The 21,843-nt window shown below is 42.3% G+C and overlaps 2 protein-coding genes across 3 annotated transcripts in view; one reads left to right on the top strand and one right to left on the bottom strand.

The window, feature by feature from the left end:
* The window catches only part of homer2 (homer scaffold protein 2), a 30,786-nt gene extending 26,216 nt beyond the window's left edge, over positions 1-4,570 (top strand). For both annotated transcript variants that reach the window (XM_035157105.2, XM_035157096.2), the window contains exons 8-9: positions 1,098-1,178; positions 2,840-4,570. In XM_035157105.2, the coding sequence (XP_035012996.1) occupies positions 1,098-1,178; positions 2,840-3,028 (270 nt within the window). In that variant the 3' untranslated portion in view covers positions 3,029-4,570. The remainder of the gene's footprint in view (positions 1-1,097; positions 1,179-2,839) is intronic.
* A 2,245-nt stretch (positions 4,571-6,815) lies between these two features.
* Positions 6,816-21,108, bottom strand: LOC118109719 (WASP homolog-associated protein with actin, membranes and microtubules). Its single transcript, XM_035157062.2, has 11 exons — positions 20,433-21,108; positions 17,797-17,970; positions 16,565-16,715; positions 15,823-15,992; positions 14,114-14,315; positions 12,203-12,387; positions 11,580-11,666; positions 11,372-11,467; positions 10,328-10,727; positions 9,634-9,776; positions 6,816-9,480 (listed from the first exon to the last, which is right to left on the bottom strand). Exons 1-11 carry the CDS (start codon positions 21,015-21,017, stop codon positions 9,328-9,330), a joined length of 2,346 nt encoding a protein of 781 aa, XP_035012953.1. The 5' UTR covers positions 21,018-21,108; the 3' UTR covers positions 6,816-9,327.
* Positions 21,109-21,843: the final 735 nt, after the last annotated feature.

Genomic DNA, 21,843 nt, shown 5'->3' with positions numbered 1-21,843 from the left:
ATAAATAAACCAGAGTTATTAATCGATCCTCAAATATGTTGTCATTTATTTTCACTTAATTTAAATCTATCAGTGCTTGTCACAGTGTTTTAAAGATATTTATCATTATGACCCATTCAGAATCCCTGAGGTAAATAATGTTTGAGAGTCGTATTTACCAGTTGGCAGCTTGATTATTAATAGAACAGATAAATCTTTCTTTGGAGAGCGGTTGTTTGCATATTACCTAACACCAGGAGGGAAGTGGTTCAAAGAGCTGGAGCTAATTGAAAAAGACTAAAAGCAAAGAATGGCGTCCTTCTGGGGCTGCGGAGTTTCCACAGAGTATCTGCCACGAAGCTGTGAGCGCTGACCGGAGGGGGGTGCAGCAGGAAGTCTCATTGTTAGCAGAGCACTGATACGACAGACGGCCCACAGAGGCTCGTCTGTCGAGTGACTCACCCACTGCTACAAGCGCACACGCACAACTCCTCCAAATTAAAAACTTGACCCGGCCGGCCGGCTGTGAACTCCCAGAACAAAGCTGCTGCAGGTGACCACGAAGACTCGGCTAATTATTACACGGTGTGTGTGAAGAGCTTCAAGTGATAACGGATGTAATGTAACTGAACGTGCTGCTTTTGGGTTTGGGCAACAGAAAAAGAGTTGAGGCTTTATATTCCCTTTTTTATTCTTGTCTTCTGTTTTCCTTCATTTTCATCTGCCCGTACTCACTTTGTATTGGTGCTACGAGGGCTGGGCAATAAAACTACAATCAATCACTAGAGCGCATATCTACGTCGAGGACACACAGTCCCCTCAGTCCCCTCATATTCAATCAAACTGCACTGAATTTCACACACTCACAGATGTCAGTTCCCTCTTCTTCTTTTTTTTTTAGGAGTTAGTTGATCATTTTATCAGTTTTTTATTTTAATGAGACAAAATTCTTGTCAGTGTTCTCATTTAATTTTCAATTTAAAAAAAAAGCATCATTCCTAATATGCAACCATTTGAATTCATCTGTATTTATGTTTGACTCCTTAAGAAAACATCGTAGAAAGAACGATCTGATGTGATTTGTCATGTTGTCTTTTTCTGAACTCGTTTTCCTCCAGGAGCTGGAGAACCTGAGGAAGCAGGCAGAGATCATCCCTCAGCTCATGGCAGAGTGCGAGAGCATCACTGAGAAACTGCAGGTATGTTCAAAGCACGCAGAAAAACCCACATTTCTCTCTGGTGAGATCCACAGCAGAGTATTAAAGCACAGAGCAGAGCCTACAGCCCACAGGAGGATGTGATGACACCACTGTCACATGAAGGTAGAGCGAGAGTTCCTTTTCATGGTTGTGCCCGGGGGCTGGTGATACAACATTCCTATCACGTGTCTCACTAACGCACATTGTGGTGACTGTATCTATTAATAAAGGTCCACCCCTGTACAATGCTGAGTGGATTATTGCCTCTTTGAAAAGGTTTTCATTTCCTCGTCCGTGACGCAGAGACACTACATCTTTGTCGCGGCTTATTAGGTTTCGCGCGACGCAGATTTCATCTGTTTTGCTGACGACGAAAAAAAACAGCTGAAGTTTGTTTGTGAGCTCTGCCGACAGCTCCAGTGAACAAGTGTCACAGTTTTTACTTTAGGTGTACGAGTTATGTCTGTGACAATAACGTGGGCGTAAGAATCTATTGATGCCAAGAATCCTTGAACACTATGGATTCCCTCCCATCTCCTCCCATCTCCCTCGTAACAAAGAGCTCCTGTTCTTCAAGGACGATTCCTCATTGTGTAACATCAGACTTCCAGTAAAATCACAAGTGCCGATCCCGGCGAATGAGTGTACACCCCATTAGTGCCAAGTGTGTCATGAAGTGCATTGACAGTGACGCTCATCTCGCCCCGTTCTGACTGACTCAGAGCAGGATTGTATCATCCAAGCTGTCATGCATGTGCTGCCTTTCAAGCTGGGCAGGGCAGGGCGGGGCGGGGCGGGGGGGGTAATAAAACCAACAGTGGCATGCCTGAAGTTCTTGTGCTTCACAAAGCTCCACTGCCTGGTTTGTTTCTGCAACAGCCAGTCGGATGAATGACAGCGTGAACAGAAACCGGCTGCAGCAGGAGTTTATGCAACCAACTGTCTGAGCTGAGGAGAAGCGCAGAGAACGAGATTTCTGACAATATCAGTGTCTAATGCAAGAGGCCCGACACCGAAACTGAGCCAGCGTCCGTTTAACAGGTTGTTGTGAAGGTTAGAAGTTAAGAAAATAGTTTAAATGACAGTTTTTAAACAACTTTCTTCTTTTTTTTTTTTTAAATGACCTCCACCTCAGTTGGTGGTCACCGCTCGCCTCTATTTAAAGACGACGGCACATGTGGAGATCAGGTTTCCGACGTCAGCTGGACGACACAGTCATGCAGGCACAACACCTATTTAGCACTCCTATTTTAAACCCCTCCCTTCCATGGTATCTGTGGCATTAACGTGTCACTTGTGTCGCCTGCAAGTCTGAATATGTTTCTTTACCCCCCCCCCATCCCATCCCAGCACATGAACAAATATCTTTCCTCTCTGCAAAGGCTCGAAATTTTATTTTCTTGCTGCACTTTGATAGAACTCAGTGCAAATTAATCATTTTCAATTTTAATTGAAATGCTTATACGAAGTGAAATGCATAAATCATTTTGTTTGTGAGACACTGTTGGTAAAAGAAACACTTTCTTTTGGCATCCCTGCTAAGATCAAGGCAGAAGATCTTAGCTGTTCTTCTACAAGATTTTGATTTAAATATTCCTGAATCCACCATTTGATTTATTTTGTGCACTGTAATAATTTTCTCCCCCAATGTGTGTCCACAGGATGCAGAGACGAGGAACAAGGAGCTGGAGGGGAGCATAGAGGGTCTGCAGATGGACATAGACGACAGTCTACAGAAGCAGGGCAACATGAAGGGCGAGCTGAAGAAGTTCATGGACATTCTGGATGGAAAGATCGACGAGCTGCACGAGGTCAGGCAGGGACTCTCCAAGCTCGGCGTTGATAATTGAGAAAAGTGGCACCGAGCTGAAAGGGTCAGAGGTCAGGTACGAATGAGTCACTACAGTACGACTTCAGGCCAGAAACTATGTGGCACCTCCTCCCCCCCCAAGGTGACGTCCACTCAGACGCCATCAGCTTTGGCTTCTAATAAACACTACCATGTGAGAGAGAGACTGGCAGAGTGGAAGGAGGAGGGCCGGCTTGCTCCAGCAAATGGCTCCATTTTGTGTGCTGGCGTTCAGAAACTCAATCAAGAGTCACACTTACTTATGTTTCTGTGGGGGGGTGGGGTGGGGGGGGGGCTTTAAGAAGCTGGTGGAGGGTTCTTCGACTCTTAGAGCAGCAGAGGGGACTTAAAGGGCTAAAACGTGACAGTGTTCAGCGTCACTGGTGTAATAATTGGTATTAATCCCTGTGCCCCCCCCCCCCTCAGAAAATTTGACATGAAATCTTTCTACAGACTGTCTGTTGCCTCTCGTCTATCTCAGGTGTGTTGGAAGACAATTTGTACTCACGAGATGATATGCACATATATAAATATATATATATATAAATACACAATGGCCGTGACACAAAGTGCCTCCAGGTGAGTGTAGATCCACCTGGCGAGGAGAAATGGCCAAAGTGATGACCATCACCATAATAATAACTTGATGATTTACGCGAGAAAACCAAACCTCACGAATACAATGAGATGAAAAGCGCAGGCAGACGAGCCGAGGACGTTAATGGATGTTAATCCGTTCATTAATGAAATCAAACGACAAAACAGGTGTTTGCACAAAAAACTGGTCTGAGCAGCAGGAATCCATCATGTTTCAGTAAAAAGACGGAAATCTGTCTAGTTTCAGGATCGAATCGTAGGAGCCCCGTCCTGCCATGAGTGTAGTGTAGTGTTTAAAGGACTTTGTGTGTGCAATAGTGTTGTTGTCAGTTTGTAGAACAAAGATCTTTGTCTCCAAGGTTGTTGATGTGCTTCCTACACACTGGTTTTTGTTATGGTGGTGGTTATATCTGGGTGAGGGGACTTGGTGTTGTTGACTGGGTGAACACTTAGACGGCGTGGGTCTTTTCACTAAACCCCCGTCGAGATTTTTGTTTTACATATTTATTTATTTTTGGTGCCTCTCTGCAACTAGCGTTTCTAGAACATACCAAGTAAATCAGCGTCACCTAAACCCGACATCTCCACACATGTACAATATTATGTGAAATAAACCAAACTGTTTTACAGTGGAGGAGTCAAGTGTCACAGCTGCTTCTGGGACGTTCATCTTGAAACACGGTGCATTTGAAATCAAAAGCACAAGTTGTGGTGACATATTTAATACTGGGTAATACTATGATGTTTGTTTTGTTTCTGAGATATTTACAAAGGGACTTGTTGCTTATTTCTCTCTGTTTGACTTTACTGTTCCTAACTCACCAAAACCTGGACAACACAATGTATGATCCTTCCTTTTGAACCAATGCCTCTTGTGCACTTTTGTGACTCCTGTTCAATATTGTACAATAGAACTGACAATTGTTAAAATCTAGTTTAATTACAATGCTGCCGTGTGTGTGTGAGTTATTTCTTTTTATTAGGAATTATGTTTATCAGTCAATATCTCAAGAACTGGTACAAACATTCACTTGAACTCAGAGATGAACTGATTAGATTTTGGTGTTTAAAAGGTCACAGGGGGTCTTGTAAAAAACATTTTATCTCAAAATGTAACCTTAAGATTTCAAAAACGTCAAACAAATCTCCAAGACTCTCAGATTAGCTGATGAGGTCAAATGTCAAGGTGGCCTCACAAAATCTTTTCGGCCTCTTGAACATGATATCTCAACTCTGTGTTAATAGGATTTCTTCAAATTTTGATTAGACTGATGAGATTTCAGTGGTCAAAAGCCACAGTGTCTGAAACAATAATTAATATACTGAACCTGCAGTGGTTGGTTAAGGAATAAAACCACAGGGCCGTAGTTCTGGTTCTTTTGAGTTCAAGTCTCGGGCCACATTTTGGCACAAGCTCCGCAGCGAGGAGATGGGTGGTTTCCTCTAATCCCCATTTAGCTGCAAATCATTATTGTAGGAAACTGCGAATCTGTTAAAGCTGACAAATAAGCTGCCTGACAGTGTGACAGTCTTAAGGCGTTTTTTCCTGGATGAGAAGCTAAGTGAGGTGGAATGAACCTGCGGCGCCAGAGCTGCGTCCCGTCGAGCCTGAAGTACAGAAGCTCCACCACCGCACGTCTTTGCCTCTGATGTTGATTTACATAGCACTAAATATAGCTGTAATCCTCACAGAGACGCACAGAACCAGAGCAAACGAGGTGGGATTTAATCACAGTGGCTGACACGTATCAGTTTTAGTAAGATTAAAACAAATAAGACGATATGAGCTTGTTTGAAGGATGGAAAAACTCAACTCAGATCAATGAGTATTTCATTTTCACCTTCAGGGACCATCTGTGTGGCGCAGGGAAATTAATCAATGTGCTTTATAGACTGATTATTGGTTAATTGGCCAATTAAGTGAGTTTGATTGAAAATGAACTGTAATTGCAAAAAAAGGTCTCCAGGGTTAATGTGATGTTTTTTTCCAAATGCAGCAGAATCCAAAGACATTTACTGTGAAAATCAAACGAAGCGAGAGACACAGAAAGTTCCAGCTTTTTAAAATCACAGATCCATTATCAAAATCAGTGGTAATTCATTTTGAGAATAGTCTCTGGTTCCAGCTTCTTTGATTAGTTGATTAATACATTGGTCAATATAAAATAAAATTCATCAATAATTTGAGTCACTTTTCTGTTTCTAAAAAAGTCTAAATCTAAAATCTAAAGTAAGAAGATAAACATTTTATTTCATTTTATATCATAAAATATAAATGCTCATCTTTTCCTTATTGTTTATTCTGTGAAAGGTTTCCTAATCAGTGTTTATTGGCCACTAAACACTGATAGTGACGTCTGCTCATAGTGGCTGATATGTATTGATCACCTGATTGATTGACTTTATTATATAGTGAACAGTTTCTGTGTCTTGTTTGACTCTTGTTCAGACAACACAAGTCAATGAGTCACTTTTTAAATAATAAATTATAAATGTAATAATCTGTATCTGTCTTAAATCAATTATTAATCTCACTCAAATGGCAGCAGTGCAGCATTTCTCTCTCTCTACTTCTTTCAGCCACACTCATTGTGTGACTGGTGATGAGTGGGCGAGTTTGTGAAACATCATTAAGAGACTATGCTGCTCTGTACATGTGTCTGAGAGAGAGAGAGAGAGAGAGAGAGATGGCACTGCAGGCCACTACCACCGAGGCTCCCTGTTACCATAGTAACTGACTGCGGAATTTCGCGTTGACGCTCGACAGGCAGGTTTGTCTAAAGAGCCGCCGCATGTCTTCCCTAAGGTGCATGAACCGTCCTCCGTCTGAATCACCTGGATGTTACCCATTGATTACACCCCCGGACAAAAGCAGGGGGGACGTGCACACACGATGGCGTCGAGGAGCGGCCGCAGCTTCCTCTGCTCTCTAACTACACACAGTGGAGCTGAGGTCTGAGCTGTCACTGCAGGAGAAATGTGTGAGAGCGACGCTGCAAAGGACGGATGTCACAATATGAGTCATAGCATGAGGGCACAGTCACCGGAGTTCACAGGTGGACGAGGCACATCCCCCCCCCCCTGGATGATGTGACCCGCTGAGAGATGGGGGGTCGGGTGCAGCCGTCAAGTGGAGATCAGGGAACAGCAAAGACAACACATTTATGAATGAAAAAGGAAATTCAAGTTCGTGATCTTTCGTGTCTTGGTTTATTATTTAAACACAGCAGAAGAAGTGGGTTTCAGCCTCAGCCGTCATTCACCCGAAGTCGGTCTGCGACACGCCGGAGGAAGTTTCATGTCTTTGCAGAATCACAAGTTTCAAATCAAAGTGCAGCAATTATTGTCATTTCCTCTGCCACCTATTTAACGCTGGTTACTGTTCAGTGTTGTATCTTGTGCATGATACAGAAAGAGGTTTTTAAAGATGGACGACGTGTCTCCACTTCCTCTCACTATCAGGAAATGAAGCTAAAATACAAACACTGACATCTTCCACATTTGGAGCCTGCAGATACATGTGATCGTCAATCACACCTGTCAATCATAACATTTCATCCTGTAATTAAAACCAAACTTAGCAGAAAAACAAACACTTGAACAAACAGTGTGATAAGAACTACAGTAAATGACAGAAACCGTAAAGAAATGATTTGACGTGTACTGCAGCCAGCCACCAGGGGGCGATTGAGACTTTTTGGCTTCACCTTTGAGGAGCGGTCACGTCGTCCATCTTTATTTACAGTCTGTGGTGATACAGTAGAACCTGGTCGGGTAAGTTACAGGTTCAAAGTCATTATGGTTGTCAACAACAACCCGTCAGCATGTTGTTTTAAAAGTAATTCCATCATCACAAGGACGTATCTGTTACTAAAAATATGGTTACGCATCATTTCTCAATCTGTTATGGCATCAGAGAGGAAGAAATAACAGATCATGTACAAATTGCAATGAAATAAAACTGAAAACATTCATACGTTTCTTACACAAAAAGAACAACGGGGATAAGTGCATCAAACAGACTCAAGTACAAACAATAACAGACTTTTAGACATTTGGGCTGTAAATAATTATCACTGCTGCACTTCACAACATTACTCTTCTATTGTTTAGTCATAAAATGCAAAGAAAAAAATACAAACCCAGTCAGACGTAGCCCTTGTTGTGGTAAAGTTTAAATCAACAAAACAATTGTTCGGATTTAATTACATTCAAAATAACGAGTTTAGACTCAGCGAGGAGAAACGACTGAGTTTTTGTGATAGTGGAGTCGAGGGTGATCGTGTGTTTATCTCTGCCTGCAGCACAGACCTCCCCTGCTGTGCGACAGTCTCACAAAAGGCCTTCACACACTGCGCCGGGAGACACACAATCATTTCACACACCGCACCGCTGCTTGGTTTTTCTCCTTAATGAGCGTTGAAGCGCAACACCTCATTCGCACAGTTTGAGATTTCTGCAAACCCAACTGCTTTATGGGAGATTAAATTCTGATTGGCTTCCGGTTTAAGCAGTTTTAGATGTATTTTAACATCTCAGAGCGATTTTAAAAAGACAAATGCAAAAAAAAACGTCAACAGACAACTGTGTTCAGGCCAGAAGAATTAAAAAGAAAGTTGAAAGAAAAGTCCAACTTTTAGTTCACACACAACACGAGACGTGACGTGACGCACGCGGCCGACATCAGGGTTAAAGTGACCGGAACGATCCGGATTCATGATCTGACATCATCGATTAATAACTAAATAAATGTGTTCGCCAGTTTGTGTGACGCGCCACAGGGACGACGAGAGACACACACACACACACTCCTGCAGACAGGAGAAGTTCTTCCCACAGATTATGACGCAGCGCAGTGTTTTAACTTCATTGTTGCAGAAGAAGCGACGCCCCCTTTATCCAGAAGCATAAATAATAATAATATAATTCAGGAGGTTTTCATAAAGATGAAAATTTGGCCGCGACACAAGATGGATGAACAGAATCAGAACAATGTGAGAGAAGAGCTTCATCAGTTCAGACCTGATATTAACATCCTGTGTGATCTGATCACTAGTGGTCAGCTTGAAGTTCAGATCTGAACGTGTTCACTCAGACATTCAGAGATGGTGAAGCGTGGGGTCACATTCTTTTCACTGTGTGAATGTAAATTCATCCTCGGTCACATATGAAGGACCAACTACTCAGATCACGTCCTCTGACCTGCAACAGTCTCACAACAAATCAAACTTATTTTCACACTTCTCAGTGATGACGCACCACAAAATCAACACTGACCACCACTTAATTATTGATTCAAATCTTTCTTCACAGCAGAGCTGCACATTCATTAATTTAGCCCCTCCCTCTTGTCTCTCTCTCTCTCTCTCTCTACCTCCGTCTATTTCTTGCACAAACTTCATTGGACAAATCTGTAAACTCACTCAGTAAGAACATCGTTAATCGTAAGCAGAAATGATGGATATGATTATTTGCATATAGAGCGGGGAAGTGATCACAGGAGGTGTTTTAATCTCAGGTGTGAACAGACCAACAGAACGTCCACTTGTGATCAGATCTCTGAGGACGGATTTTAATACCAGGTCTGAACAGGGCCAGTGTGTGTGTCTTTGTGTGTGTGTGTGTGTGTGTGTGTGTGTGTGTGTGTGTGTGTGTGTGTGTGTGTGTGTGTGTGTGTGTGTGTGTGTGTGTGTGTGTGTGTTCTCAGCTGTCCCATTCTATACTCTGTGTGTCCTCTTCTCTGTCGTCCTCATCGGAGTCGGCTGCTACATTCTTCATCCTCATCATGGCGGCTTTGATGCTGCGCTCCAGCTCATTGTCTCCGCTGTTCGGGACCTCTGCACGAGCAGGATCCACCTACAGCACGACAGGAGTCAAGTTAATCCAGGTTTCACTCCTGTCACAGATTGGTAGGTTTCTCCCGTGTTCACCAAACAACATTTTTTGCAATAAACGAACATTGGTCAGTATTGGTCGGTTTGGTTTATCGGCTGTGCTTCCTGTTCTCACCTTCTTCAGGGTGACGCCGTGTCGGATGGCCAACATCAGACTGTTCCTTGGGTCATCAGCAGAGGGCGCTGTCCTGCGATCAGGGACTTTTCGAAGCCGAATCTGTCCACGCTGCAGTGAGGCCAACACTTCATCCATTGTTCCTGTATTAAAACAACAGTTAACGAGAAAAGACACTTTAGGTGCGATGGAAGTGAATTTACTTTTGACGTCACTGCTGATGCAGCCTGCACAGAGAATTCTCCTTGTTCTCACTGGTGCTGAATCTCTATTTATTTTTAATAACAAGCTTCATCCATTTCACAGAAGCTCAGAAAAATGAAGTCATGTCGGATGTTTGTGTCTCTGGAGCCGAGTGTGTGCATCAGCAGGACAAACACTGAGGTAAAATGCCTCCTCTGGCCTCATGGGGGAAGTTGGGGATTTAGGACAGAACACTGCGGCGGCACACACACACACACACACACACACACACACACACACACACACACACACACACACACACACACACACACACACACACACACACACACACACACACACACACACACACACACACACACACACACACACACACACACAGACAGACAGACAGACAGACAGACAGACAGACAGACAGACAGACAAACTCTCCTCCATCTGTATTTTAAATGGATGTCAACATTTTTTATGTACAAACACATTTGACTCTCACCTATATTTTGCTTGAGCATGTTCTTTGCTGGGAAAGGGGGCTCCTCGTTTTCGCTGAGAGGCTTCGGTGTGTCCTCAGGGGAAGCCTGGGCTGGAGGAGGAGGGAAGGCAGGGGGCAGTGGTGGGGGAGGTGGTGGTGGAGGAGGTGGCGGGGGCGGAGGCGCAGTAGGGATATTTGTTGATGGAGGCGGCGGAGCACAGTAGATTTGGACGGGGACGTCTTTCGGCTGCCTTTTCTTGGAGGCTCTACTGCGTCTGGGCTCAGGACGGACAGAGAGGGAGGGAAGCTCGGATGAGGGGCCGAGGCTGATGATGGACAGCGGCTGGGAGGGACACGGGACAAGGTCTGAAGGAGACATCCTGGAGTGAGGAGTTTTCAGGATGTACTGGCCATGTCGCTTCTGGAAGAAGATGGTGAAAGAGCAGAGTAAGTGGTTGTAGAGACGGTCGGATGTTTTAAACAGGTCTCACAGTCACTTGAGATTAAACTGAAGTGACAGAGGCAACGTGCACAAAGAACATCAATAACCATGATGCTGAAGAGAAAATAAATCCTCCCGAGCTGCTCCACTTGGATGTTTTAAAACAAGAAACTAGTTGGTTGATCAACTGACTTCAATATCCATCAGTTTCTTAGAAAGACGAACATGACAGAGTCAACCTGACCTGACTTTTTCAGCAGAATGATATGACTGTAACATTAGATGCCAGAGAAGCATTTATTATTAAATTGTAAAATCATAAGTCTTTAACGTCTAAATTTGAGGAATCCTTTCTCAAAACGGTAGGTGTCTAATATCAATCCATGTATTAAAGATAGTTTGTGCACACAAAAAATTAAAAGAGCATCTCTGAGAAAATAAACAGAGCCTCCAGATCAGACTCCCTTCAAAGAGCTAAACAGAAATTATAAATATATAAATATGAATTCTATCTCTAATATTGAGGTGAACTATTGTCCTGGTGTAAATCAGGAGCCTCTGGGGTAAAAAGAGGAGAAGCTGCAGGGGGGGGGGTGAACCAGGAGAAGATGAGAGAGCTTTACCTGTCTGAAGGATCGTAATCTGCTCAGAGTCTTCTCTCGCTCCTGGTCCACCCACGTCTTCCTCCTATCGTCCTCCTCTTTCTTCTGCTCTCGTTTCTGCAGACAACAGAGGGAGACAGTGAGAGGTGTTGGAGAGAAAAGACCAGACACAGTTTCTTTTGCGGCCTTTTGCCAGTGCAACAGTTTCTCTGTGGGGTCGGTGACGTACCAGATGGACATGATGATGCTGGTTGAAGACTGTGGAGCTCTGCTTGGCCGCATGATGCTTCTGCCCTTGAGCATCCATGCACTGATCCTAAAACACACAGGAAGATGAACAACCTTAATATTCATATAAAAAAGTGAATTAGAATTTAGTAGGTGTTCGCACGTCCTTCACAGTTGAGTTTTTTTAATTTACAGTAAGAGTTTTCATCTTTTTTGCAGCATTGTTAAATAATCGTGCCTGTGACTCTTGCTCCCTGTGGATTAGTGGATGGGATTGCGGGAGCTTTTAATCAGGAAATTCTTCTTTTAATCAAACAAATGAGCAGCCAGGAGAGGGAGCAAACAACTGTCAAATATTCTTAAATTACTCGGCAAGCTAAAAATAAAACAATATAGATATTTTAAGAAAAAAAAAAATCTGGAAATTTGGGCAGAAAGCAGATAAAGAGTAGGGGGAAAAAAGCAGCATAGTTTTTAATTGACGTTTCCCATTATTTCCTGTCTACTACTCACAGATCAATACGTTTGCCCTTGAAAAGCAGCAAAATGTCACTAAAAATCATTTTAATGGGGGAGAGAATGTCTGCTGAAAAGAGAGTGAATGTCAGCGCTGCTTGTCGGCACCTTCTTGTTGCGGAGATAAGCTCGCCGGGCGCAGATGTTGCCTCTCTTGGCCTCCAGGGTCTGTAGGCGTCTTTTGAGGTGAGTGGCAGCCGGAGAGTCTGATTGGTGGATCCCCGTGTGGAACAAGCTGTGCAGCTCCTCCGGATCCTCACACACGTCGTAGTAAACCACCTCCTCCTTCAGCTCTGAAACACAAATGCAGTCCAGTCACTCTGACAGCTCCTCAACGGGTACACGTACAAAGAAACTGTGTTTTTATGTTCATGAAATATGGAATACCTACACTCATGTACCAGACAACCAAGCCAAGGAGTTGTGGCACAACAACAAAACAGAAGACGGCAACTATTGTGTTATGTTTTCGCCTCCGGTCCGTTGGTTTGATTGTCAACAGGATGAGGCAAAAACTACTGAAGGGTTTTCCACAAAACTTGGTAGAAGGATGGGACACAGGCCAAGAAAGTAGCCACTCGAATATGGCTCAGATCTAGATAAGCAACCGGATCAAGGAATTTTTTTTCCACTTTCCTAAACATTGCAAGATAGTCCGTTTTTTTATATTTTCAGATTTCCGGGGGAATAATTTATGAATCTTAATGGGAAAAAAAGGAACTATGATTATTTCCTGAAAACAACATCTCAACAAGGAAACTTGTGTCTTTAATCTAGTGTTTACAGGAAACCAGATAGACACATAGATTTCTGCAATGTAAACCTGGGCTTCTTAATGCAGGTTTCTAAGATACAAAGCTTATGGGAAGGTATTGGATCTAAATTGCACAAATGCCTAAATATCAGTCCCGTAAAGATGCATGATTTCTTCATCAAGATGCAAAATTATTCCCAAAGAAATTCGTCAAAATAAAATGTTTAAGAAAACCCTTTATCCGGATCCATGCCAAAAGGTTTTGTGTGATTCTGCTGGCAAACAGAAAAACAAAGGCAACACAACCTCCTGGTAAAAGTAATAAAGTTTGAAATATGCCCCAAACTCATTCACATCTCTTTTTTCTGTCCTGCTGCACTTTCCTGCTTTCAGTGTGGGAAATAAACCTGACACCAGTCATTGTAGTGACACACACCACAGACAGGTACACACACACACAGCATGTTCACAACACACAACGCAAACATCACATGTCCCAGAAGGAGCAATTAGAGAAGTATTTACATGAACAAAATATTTCCCCAAAGTAAAACCCATGAGCAGAAAAACAAAAGCCCCTGTACATGATGTGATCCGACACATCACCACTGTAATGAATCTGTGTAACTTTTAATCATGACACTGCGTCAGAAAGGTGTTGATTCAGCTCTGCTGTACTGAAATAATTATACTGTAAGATGTGTTTAGTATTTCTGCTTAACTGAAGTTAACAGTCACAAACACACACAAGCATTTATAAAGGAGCAGTCCACCAAATTAAAATTCAACACATTTCCCGGAGACAGTTGCAGGGTCGTGGAAGTGGAGGTGTGTGTGAGAGGTGAAGGAGACAGGTGCATGTCGACTAATTTCAACAGGAAATTATTCAACTTTGGTCCAAAAATAAATAAATCCACCTGAATCATAACTAGTAATGTATAGATTTAGTGATTTACACTTTGAGGATATCATTATCCTAAGGGAACATCTAAGGGAACATCCATAAATTAAATTATTTATTTTTTTAAGTGCTTATTATCATATTTATCATATCACTTAGATTTACGGTGCAATATTCATATGATCTATATTATAAATATAAATGATCTATATCAGTCACTGATCTTTAAATACATTTTGCTCGAGTGTCTTTAAGTGGATCACACAAGGACGTTGTCGTCTTTCAAAGAGATTAAAAGTCCTCTACAGGTGTAATGTTTCAAACTTCTCCCTCCTACTGTTCAGCAGTGAGCTACATGTGTTACCTTTGATCTGCCGTCGCACTGTGTCTATCTGAGCCATCAGCAGCTGCTCCTCATTCTTCAGGATCTCAAACTTGGTGTCATACAGTTCTAGTTGAGTTTCGTAGAACTGCAGCTCCAGCTGGTCCACGCTGTCCGGCTGCTGGCCATCGTCAGACGCAGACCTGGAATCAGCTGTGTGCTCTCTGCCGGACAGGCTGCTCAGCTGCAACACAACAGAAAAATATCAAGTTACAGGTGGAAGTCTGTTATGTACATACTGTGAATACCTATTTACCATCATTGAAACCGTCATATGTTTTGATTTAGCTTCTGGTTTCCATTCTTTGCTTCTGCCAGGGAGCTCATGTTTTCACCGCTGTCCGTTGGTTTGATCGTTTGTTTGTTTGTCAGCAAGATTACAACAGAGATTTTCAAGGATCTCGGCGGAATACAATTTTGGCGTGGAATTTTTTTTCACTTTGCGAGAGGGTTTGTTTTTGACTGACTTCCCAGAGAATAATTCATTGATCTTGATGACAAAAATCAGACATGTCAAGGGGACTGATATTTAGGAGTGTGAGACATTTGGTGCAGAGCCAAATCAAAATCCAGATCTGGCAGATTTAAATGTGACATATAAAGGGCTCATTCTACACAGTGGACCTTTAAATAATCTCTGGTTTCAATTACATCATCAGTTGGAAACAAAATGCACAAAAAGCTAAATCGGACAAATATAAAGCTGAGGGCCTTTGATTGAAACTTTATCTCAAACTAGCTTTAACTCTGCATGTTGATTCTCACACTGATGAAATGAGCAACAGCTACTTATAAAGTAGAGCATTAATGTTTAATATGTAATCAATGAGCTGCGACACTCAAAGCATGTGTTATGTCCTTAAATGCTTTGAGTTGTGTCAAATATGAACACACACACTGTTTGAAGATGACACAAGAGCTGCAGTGATTGAATTCCTTTGGGATTATTCATGTATGCAGCTCATTTCAAACAAACATAATCACACACAGTAAATTTAAAGGCTGTGACCTCTGCAGGCACTAAACACTGCTACCGAGTTCTGCAGCTACAAGAATCCGAGTAGGTGTAGTTTACTGATCTCATCATAAACGCTCACGCAGACGTCAGTGAGCTGCACATGTTGATTTCACGGTGGTAGATTCTGCCAGCATCCTGAAACCTGATTCTTTAAGACGCTTAAATCGGATGAATAACGCCGCCACGTGGAGGTGAAGGTGCTGAGGGTGTTCTCTTTTCTTCACAGCACGACACCATACGACAGTGAGTACATTCACTACAGTTTCCCCAAAATACTGTGATCCCAACATTAGAAGTATATACACCCCTGTACTCACAGATATGTATACGGCCGGCAAATTCTGAGTACAGACACACTCACTTATTCATGCATGCAGGTTTTGGGGGTGTATCAAGGGGATTCTGTGTTTTAGGAGAGAGGCTTTATAAATAGATCAAAAGGCTCCAGAAGCTAGAGATTCACATCGCACTGGAATACCAAGTGAACGACACACTGGGGCAAGTGCACACGTCAGACTTACAGCCACTACAAAAGCAGCGCTGGCCGTGGAAATAAAGACCTGAATGACAACTAAAGCCTGGAACAGCCACAACTAAGTCCAACACAACAGTCTGAACTGTGATGACTAATAACAGAACCACTAGAAGGAAAACGAAACTGTAAGACACACACCCTTTCTCTGATGCCGTCTTTTTTGCGGTTGAGGCACATCTCTGCGGCTCTCATATGCTGCAGCGTTTCTTTGGCGAAGAGGAAGCGTAGCTTCTCCAGTCGGGGAACCGCGGACGCCCAGGCAGCAGCTCCAAAACGAGACTTGTCCTCCTGCATCTGCTTTAACATCCCTGCACATGTGTGGACACAAGGGTCAGTCACGTATGTCGGCGTCAGACAAAAGCACAGACTGTAGGTTACAACAAGTTAAATTTAAGACCCTTGTAATATCAGACTAAAATAAATCTATGCTAAGTACAACACATATTGGAGCCACAGAGTTACTTACACTTACCCATAATTGAAGATATAGTGAAGAAGCATAAGAGAGAATAACCCTCGAAATAGTTAATTGTCTTACAAACCACAGGCAGTGGCAGTAGGTATATTTAGTCTTCTACAGACAATCATTACTTAATTAACAATTAAGAATTTAGGGTCATTTTAATATAAATAAGGGAAGAAAAATGTACTACTGGGTAAAAAAAGATAGGATAAGAATGTGTATTTTGTTCTGACTTTTTACAAACATGAATATTAGATCACATTTATCATTAACATGTTATCTGTCTGCAGCTGCAATGCAACTTGTGACCCTCCACCACATTTTGTTCCTCCTGTGCTCCGAGGAATGACGCAAAGAAAGTCCTTAATTAATTCATCCACACACACAAATAAGAGAAATAAACACAGCCACTTGTACCAGCCAGCGCCTTTGAAGTCTGTGCAAAGTAGGTGACAGTGATGTCCTGGATCGAGGCAACGGCGTCTTCTGCTTTCGTCCTCCACTCCTCCGCCTCCGTCTCCAGAGCTGCAATTCTCTTAGGACCCAAGTCCTCAAACTCCAAAGACTTCTGCCAGGAGCAAGTATGTGGACGACTTTACACTCGGTGATTTAATGCAAACTTCTTACAGATACTTGGCCCACATACACATAAACTAATGCATACGTGTTTTAAACATTGATGCACGTCTCCATCGATGTTAGACACCGTCTTTTCTCATGAATGTTTCAAATGTTTTTATTTTGTTGACGTTCTCTGTTAAACGTGGCATCTACTGCTCTTCTGTGCGTCCTGGGAGAGAGGATGTCAAATTTGATTTCATTTGATTTTAACTTGATGAACTATAACACTGTATCAATCACTCCGCCACCATGTGTGTGTGTGTGTAGGTTTGTTTCTAGCTGCAGAGACTTTTTACTGGTGGTTTTTAGACTGGAAGTGATCACTCTACTGATCTATCTATCTCTAGTGTACATCAGTGATGGGAATTTCTCTTTGCAGGCAGCCAGATCTTATAGCTCCGTTCCTTTTTCCGAGAGCCAGTCAGAAGCCACTCATTATTCCTTTTTTTGGAGGTGGAGGTTACTAGATTTAAGTGTGAAATTATCACAAGGACAATGAAATGATAGGGTGAGATTTTGTTGAAAATCCAACTTGGACATGGCACTTATTTCTTTTTGCATGTGTGGACTAGGTTTAACAGAACTAAATTAGTTAGTAATTATTAGTAATTATATCAATCATCTGCCCCTTGGCCCTCTCTGCAACAGAAATCCGGGGGTGGTGTTTCTTTAGGGCAGTGAAAGCTAGGCACAATTAAAAAAGGAATGGCTCAAGTAGCCCACAACTTGGTTCCCCTGAAAAGACTTGGATCGTTTGTGAGTGTCACGTCACTATTGTTAGATTTTCACTGTCAATGAAGGCCACAAGTTAGAGGTTAATGTGAGAGGGAGACAGTGTTTACTGTGAGCATATACAAAAAAGAACTGGCATCCTGTCGCATTACACAAGTTTAAAATATGTTCAGGGGCTGTAAATATGTATTTGCATAAGTCATTAGTGCCTGATGAGAATTATTCAGGATTTAGATTTCAAAACAACTTAATTTATCACATCCCACAAAGAAGCGTGAATAGAAGGCTGTATTTACCAGGATCTCCATCTTGTAGAGGCAGGCCAGCTCTCTCATGTCCCTGAAAGGCTGCAGCAGGTAATGGAAGAAGGTGGTGGCCACAGTGACCAGGTCCTGGTAGGCCGCGTCCTCTTCGTCATAGATGCCGAGCAGGGCAACCATTCGGTCTGCGCTGCCGTGACTCTGCAGCAGCTGTGAAAATGAAAAACACCATTACCTCGGTTCACTCTGAGCTCACAGCTTCAATCCTTTCTCTCTGCGGGAGATGATCTTTTTATATCTCAGAGGAATCGGGGGAGATACATTTTGCACTGAATTGTTTTTCATAACAATAACAGCAGATAAAATGACAATCAATACAACTTCCAAAAGCAGGTGGGCTGACGGATGACTGGTGAGGCCAGAGGTTTGTGTTTCAATACAACTTAATACTGGAATCATTTCTCTGACACTCGGCCACTGAATTCAAACTAATTTGTTTCCTCACATCAACAAACCATTTTAAATGGAGGGTTTGAAGCCCCTGCACATCTCAGACGCTGTGTGCAGCTTGTTCACTGAGTAAAGTGTTGCTCTAGGGCACAGGGCAGAACGGGCTGAGGTAATGTTGGTAGCAATGGACATGGAGAAAGCAGCTTGAGATTATGAAAATACTTTTTCTTTGTCATGTGATCTCATCACGTCTGATGCAAAGACACACAGGCCCATACAGTACAGACATTACCAGTTATACCTGCTCTGTCACAGTCTCAAGAAAACAGTCCCAGCATGCTTTAGGTTTACTTGAGTAACAAGAAAACAAAGGGCAGGAAAAAAGGTCACTGATGAAAAACAACTAATATCACTGCTGGTCGTGTTACAACATCTAGAGCAAAGTTTGAGACTGAGAGCATCCTCTCAAATGCCGGGTACAAGCCACCTCCTCACTCAACCCTTGTTACCTAGTTTTAATTTCTAGATAACTTTCACTGTGGTATTTGAATATATAGACACACAGTAGTTAAGCAGAGGTAACCAAATACTGATGTTTGACATTGAGTCACAATACAACAAATACAAAAATAGGTTTGTCCTGAGGAATCATTAGTTTCTGACTCTGAGAAAGAAGGAAAACGAGTTCAATTCCCCAAAACTACTGAACCAGATCACACACAGGCACATATCTAATTCTATTCAATCTCCTTTTGATAACTAGTGTTTATTTCAGTTCACCGAGCCACTTTATAAACCTCTCATCGTGAGCACTGGTTGAGCACGAGTTTGCTGTGTCATGGTTAAGTCTGGTTTCACATTTGTAACACCACTGTGTGGTGCTACTCCTACAGGGTAACTTTCACAAGCTCACAGAGATTTCATAAGCTTTAACAAATCTTATAAATCCCTCTGCTTTTGAGTTCAAGATCCTTTACATTTCATTTTATATGACAAAAAACATAATGTGCTGTGTTGCTTCATTAGTGATTGAAAATGTATTTAACCATAAAATAGGAGTTGTGAATATACAGCTTAACCAATTTAGTCTTTTACAAAAAGCCCACTAACAAACTCTATCCTTATGTAGGTTATAATGTTCAGTGTTTATTGAAACTGTCACTGGTGGAAGAAGATTATTTACTTTGGTATAAGCAGCAATATCACTAAGTGAGTACTTTATTAAAGTACTTTAGTAAATTACAAGTACTTCAGTCTGACTGATTTATCAGTGGCAGATAAAATCAGCTGATAAAAACCTTTCATAGACAAATCAGTATCATTGTTTGTTTTCTGATATGCACAGATGTCAAGGTTTTTATTACATAATAAACAATGTAAGAAGATATTTGTTTATTTTCTTAATTCAAATTCTATATATCATGTTGTACTGGACTTTCTTTTTTATTCATAGTTATTTGTAATAATGTTTAAGCTTAAACTGTCACATATCTTTGTAACAAGGGTTTAATAACAACATCTTATACGTTAACAATATGTATTAGAGCGAGACTCGGGCCGCACTTTTCTGTCTGAACCCGTCTGAGAGACAACGACCTGAGCCCGACCCGAACCCAACAGGTGTCCGAACCTAACCCGGGCCCATTGCAGTTAATTTTAATATATATATATATATCGCCTGATATATTGGTAACGGAAATACTTTACTCCCTTATATCGGCATCTGCCCCCAGAAATCTATCTATATAATCTATATAACTCAGGCACATGGTTATTGCTTTACTTGACCTACCAGACCTGGTTATTTCAAAATGTCCAATTCAATCGTCTAAACCAGGCCCAACCTCGGCCCAGGCTCGGGTCTCCACACTCTAGTATAATGTCGATATCGATCAGGGTATAACAAGTATTTCAAGAGTTGTCTTATTTGATATGAATGAGGGTTAAGGACAGAGGATGTAGCTCCTTGTATGGATGGTTGAGCCCTATGAAGCAAACTATGACTAGTTCTATAACTATAACAATAACAATGACTGTGATTTGATTAGATTTGATAAACACTGAACACAAACCTCTGTATGGTGCAGTTTGACAACACAAGAACAAACAGGATGTGGGTCATTACAGGAGAACTGATTCAGGGGTTGTGTGTGTGTATACAAACACACGTGACCCCTACATGTGTGTGTCATCCAGCTGTGAAGCCTCTGTGTCCCACTGACCTGTCTCAGCTGACCTTTGACCCGGGACATCTCCTCCTGCATCGTCTTCCTCTTGAACTCCTGCATGTTTTCGAAGTACTCGTCCACGTCCTTCTCGTCCTGGGTGAACAGCGTGTCGAGGACTATCTTCCGGCCGCAGATGTCGATGGCGGCGCTGAAATATTTCTCCAGCTTCCGACACGGGCTGTCGAAGTCCCGGCCGACGTCGTCCTCCTCCTCCTCGGCTCCGGACCTCCGGCTGCTGAAGAGGAGCAGGTCCCAGATGTTGCCCTCCTCGAAGTCGGCCAGGTCCGGGAAGCAGGCGGCCAGGACGTCCGCCACGCAGGTGAAGTGCTGGTGGATGTGTCGGAGGTCGCTGACGGAGAAGAGCCCGGCCCAGCTCACCTCATGGTCCCCGGACACCGGGACTCTCCGCCGCTGCCGCTGTAGCGTCCGGTTGTGGCAGGTGACGGCGAACTTGGACTCGATGACGCTCCACTGGACGATGAAGCCCAGTTTGAAGGTCTCGGCCTCCTCGAATATGTTGCTCCGGACGGCCACCCAGCCCTCCAGGCTGTCCGGCCGCTCGCACTCCGCGTTGTTCATCTTAAAATCTGGTGTTTGTCACCTCGGCCTCCGAGAAGCTCTTGTTTACACCGTCCGCCATTTGTGTGACGTCGGCTGCCTTCAGGGACCGGAGGAGACATCCGGAAATTCCCGAGAAACGAAACATTAAACCACTAGAACTGAAGTTGAACTACAATTTTAACCACTTTTAATGAAAATAAAAGTTTTTCAAACATGATTTAGCTGAGAAATCTTTAAAAATATATCTTTACTTCAGTTTCAAACTAACATTACACTTGCTCGCACATTTTTTTTATCACTTTCTTTTCTGTTTTCAAAGCATTTTCTTATTTAATATTACGTCTTTCCTTCTTTATTTCCTTTTCTTTTAAAGGTCATTTTAACTTAAATGTTGTTATGTCACTTAAAATCTGTTCTCTCATATGAATTACATTTTACATTTTTATTTGTGTAAACATGTTTTTATTTTATCAAGATGTTTTTATTTTGTATCTCTATTGTATTAAAACCCCTCTCAGCTGCATTACTTGAATGAAAGGTGATATACAAATAAAGATTATTATTATTATGTTATTATTGTTATTATTACTTTAATGGTTGAAAGATAATCAAGTGTGTGACCAAACTCTGTAGATTTAAGTAGCCGGAGCTTTATGTGTTATTTATTATGTCCTGTTTTTAAACATGATGTGTTCTTATTAAGTGTCGACAAACGGCCAGCCTCCCTTTACACTGATGTAGGTAGTGAACGAGCAAATACGTAGATAATCCCCGTTCAAAAGAGTTTGAATTGCCGAAATGGGAATTTACGAGGTATTACGAAGGCATCATGATGGCAGTGTGT

This window comes from Hippoglossus stenolepis, chromosome 1, assembly GCF_022539355.2.
Source record: "Hippoglossus stenolepis isolate QCI-W04-F060 chromosome 1, HSTE1.2, whole genome shotgun sequence".
Lineage (NCBI taxonomy): Eukaryota > Metazoa > Chordata > Actinopteri > Pleuronectiformes > Pleuronectidae > Hippoglossus > Hippoglossus stenolepis.
This window is presented reverse-complemented; position numbering and strand designations above follow the sequence as displayed.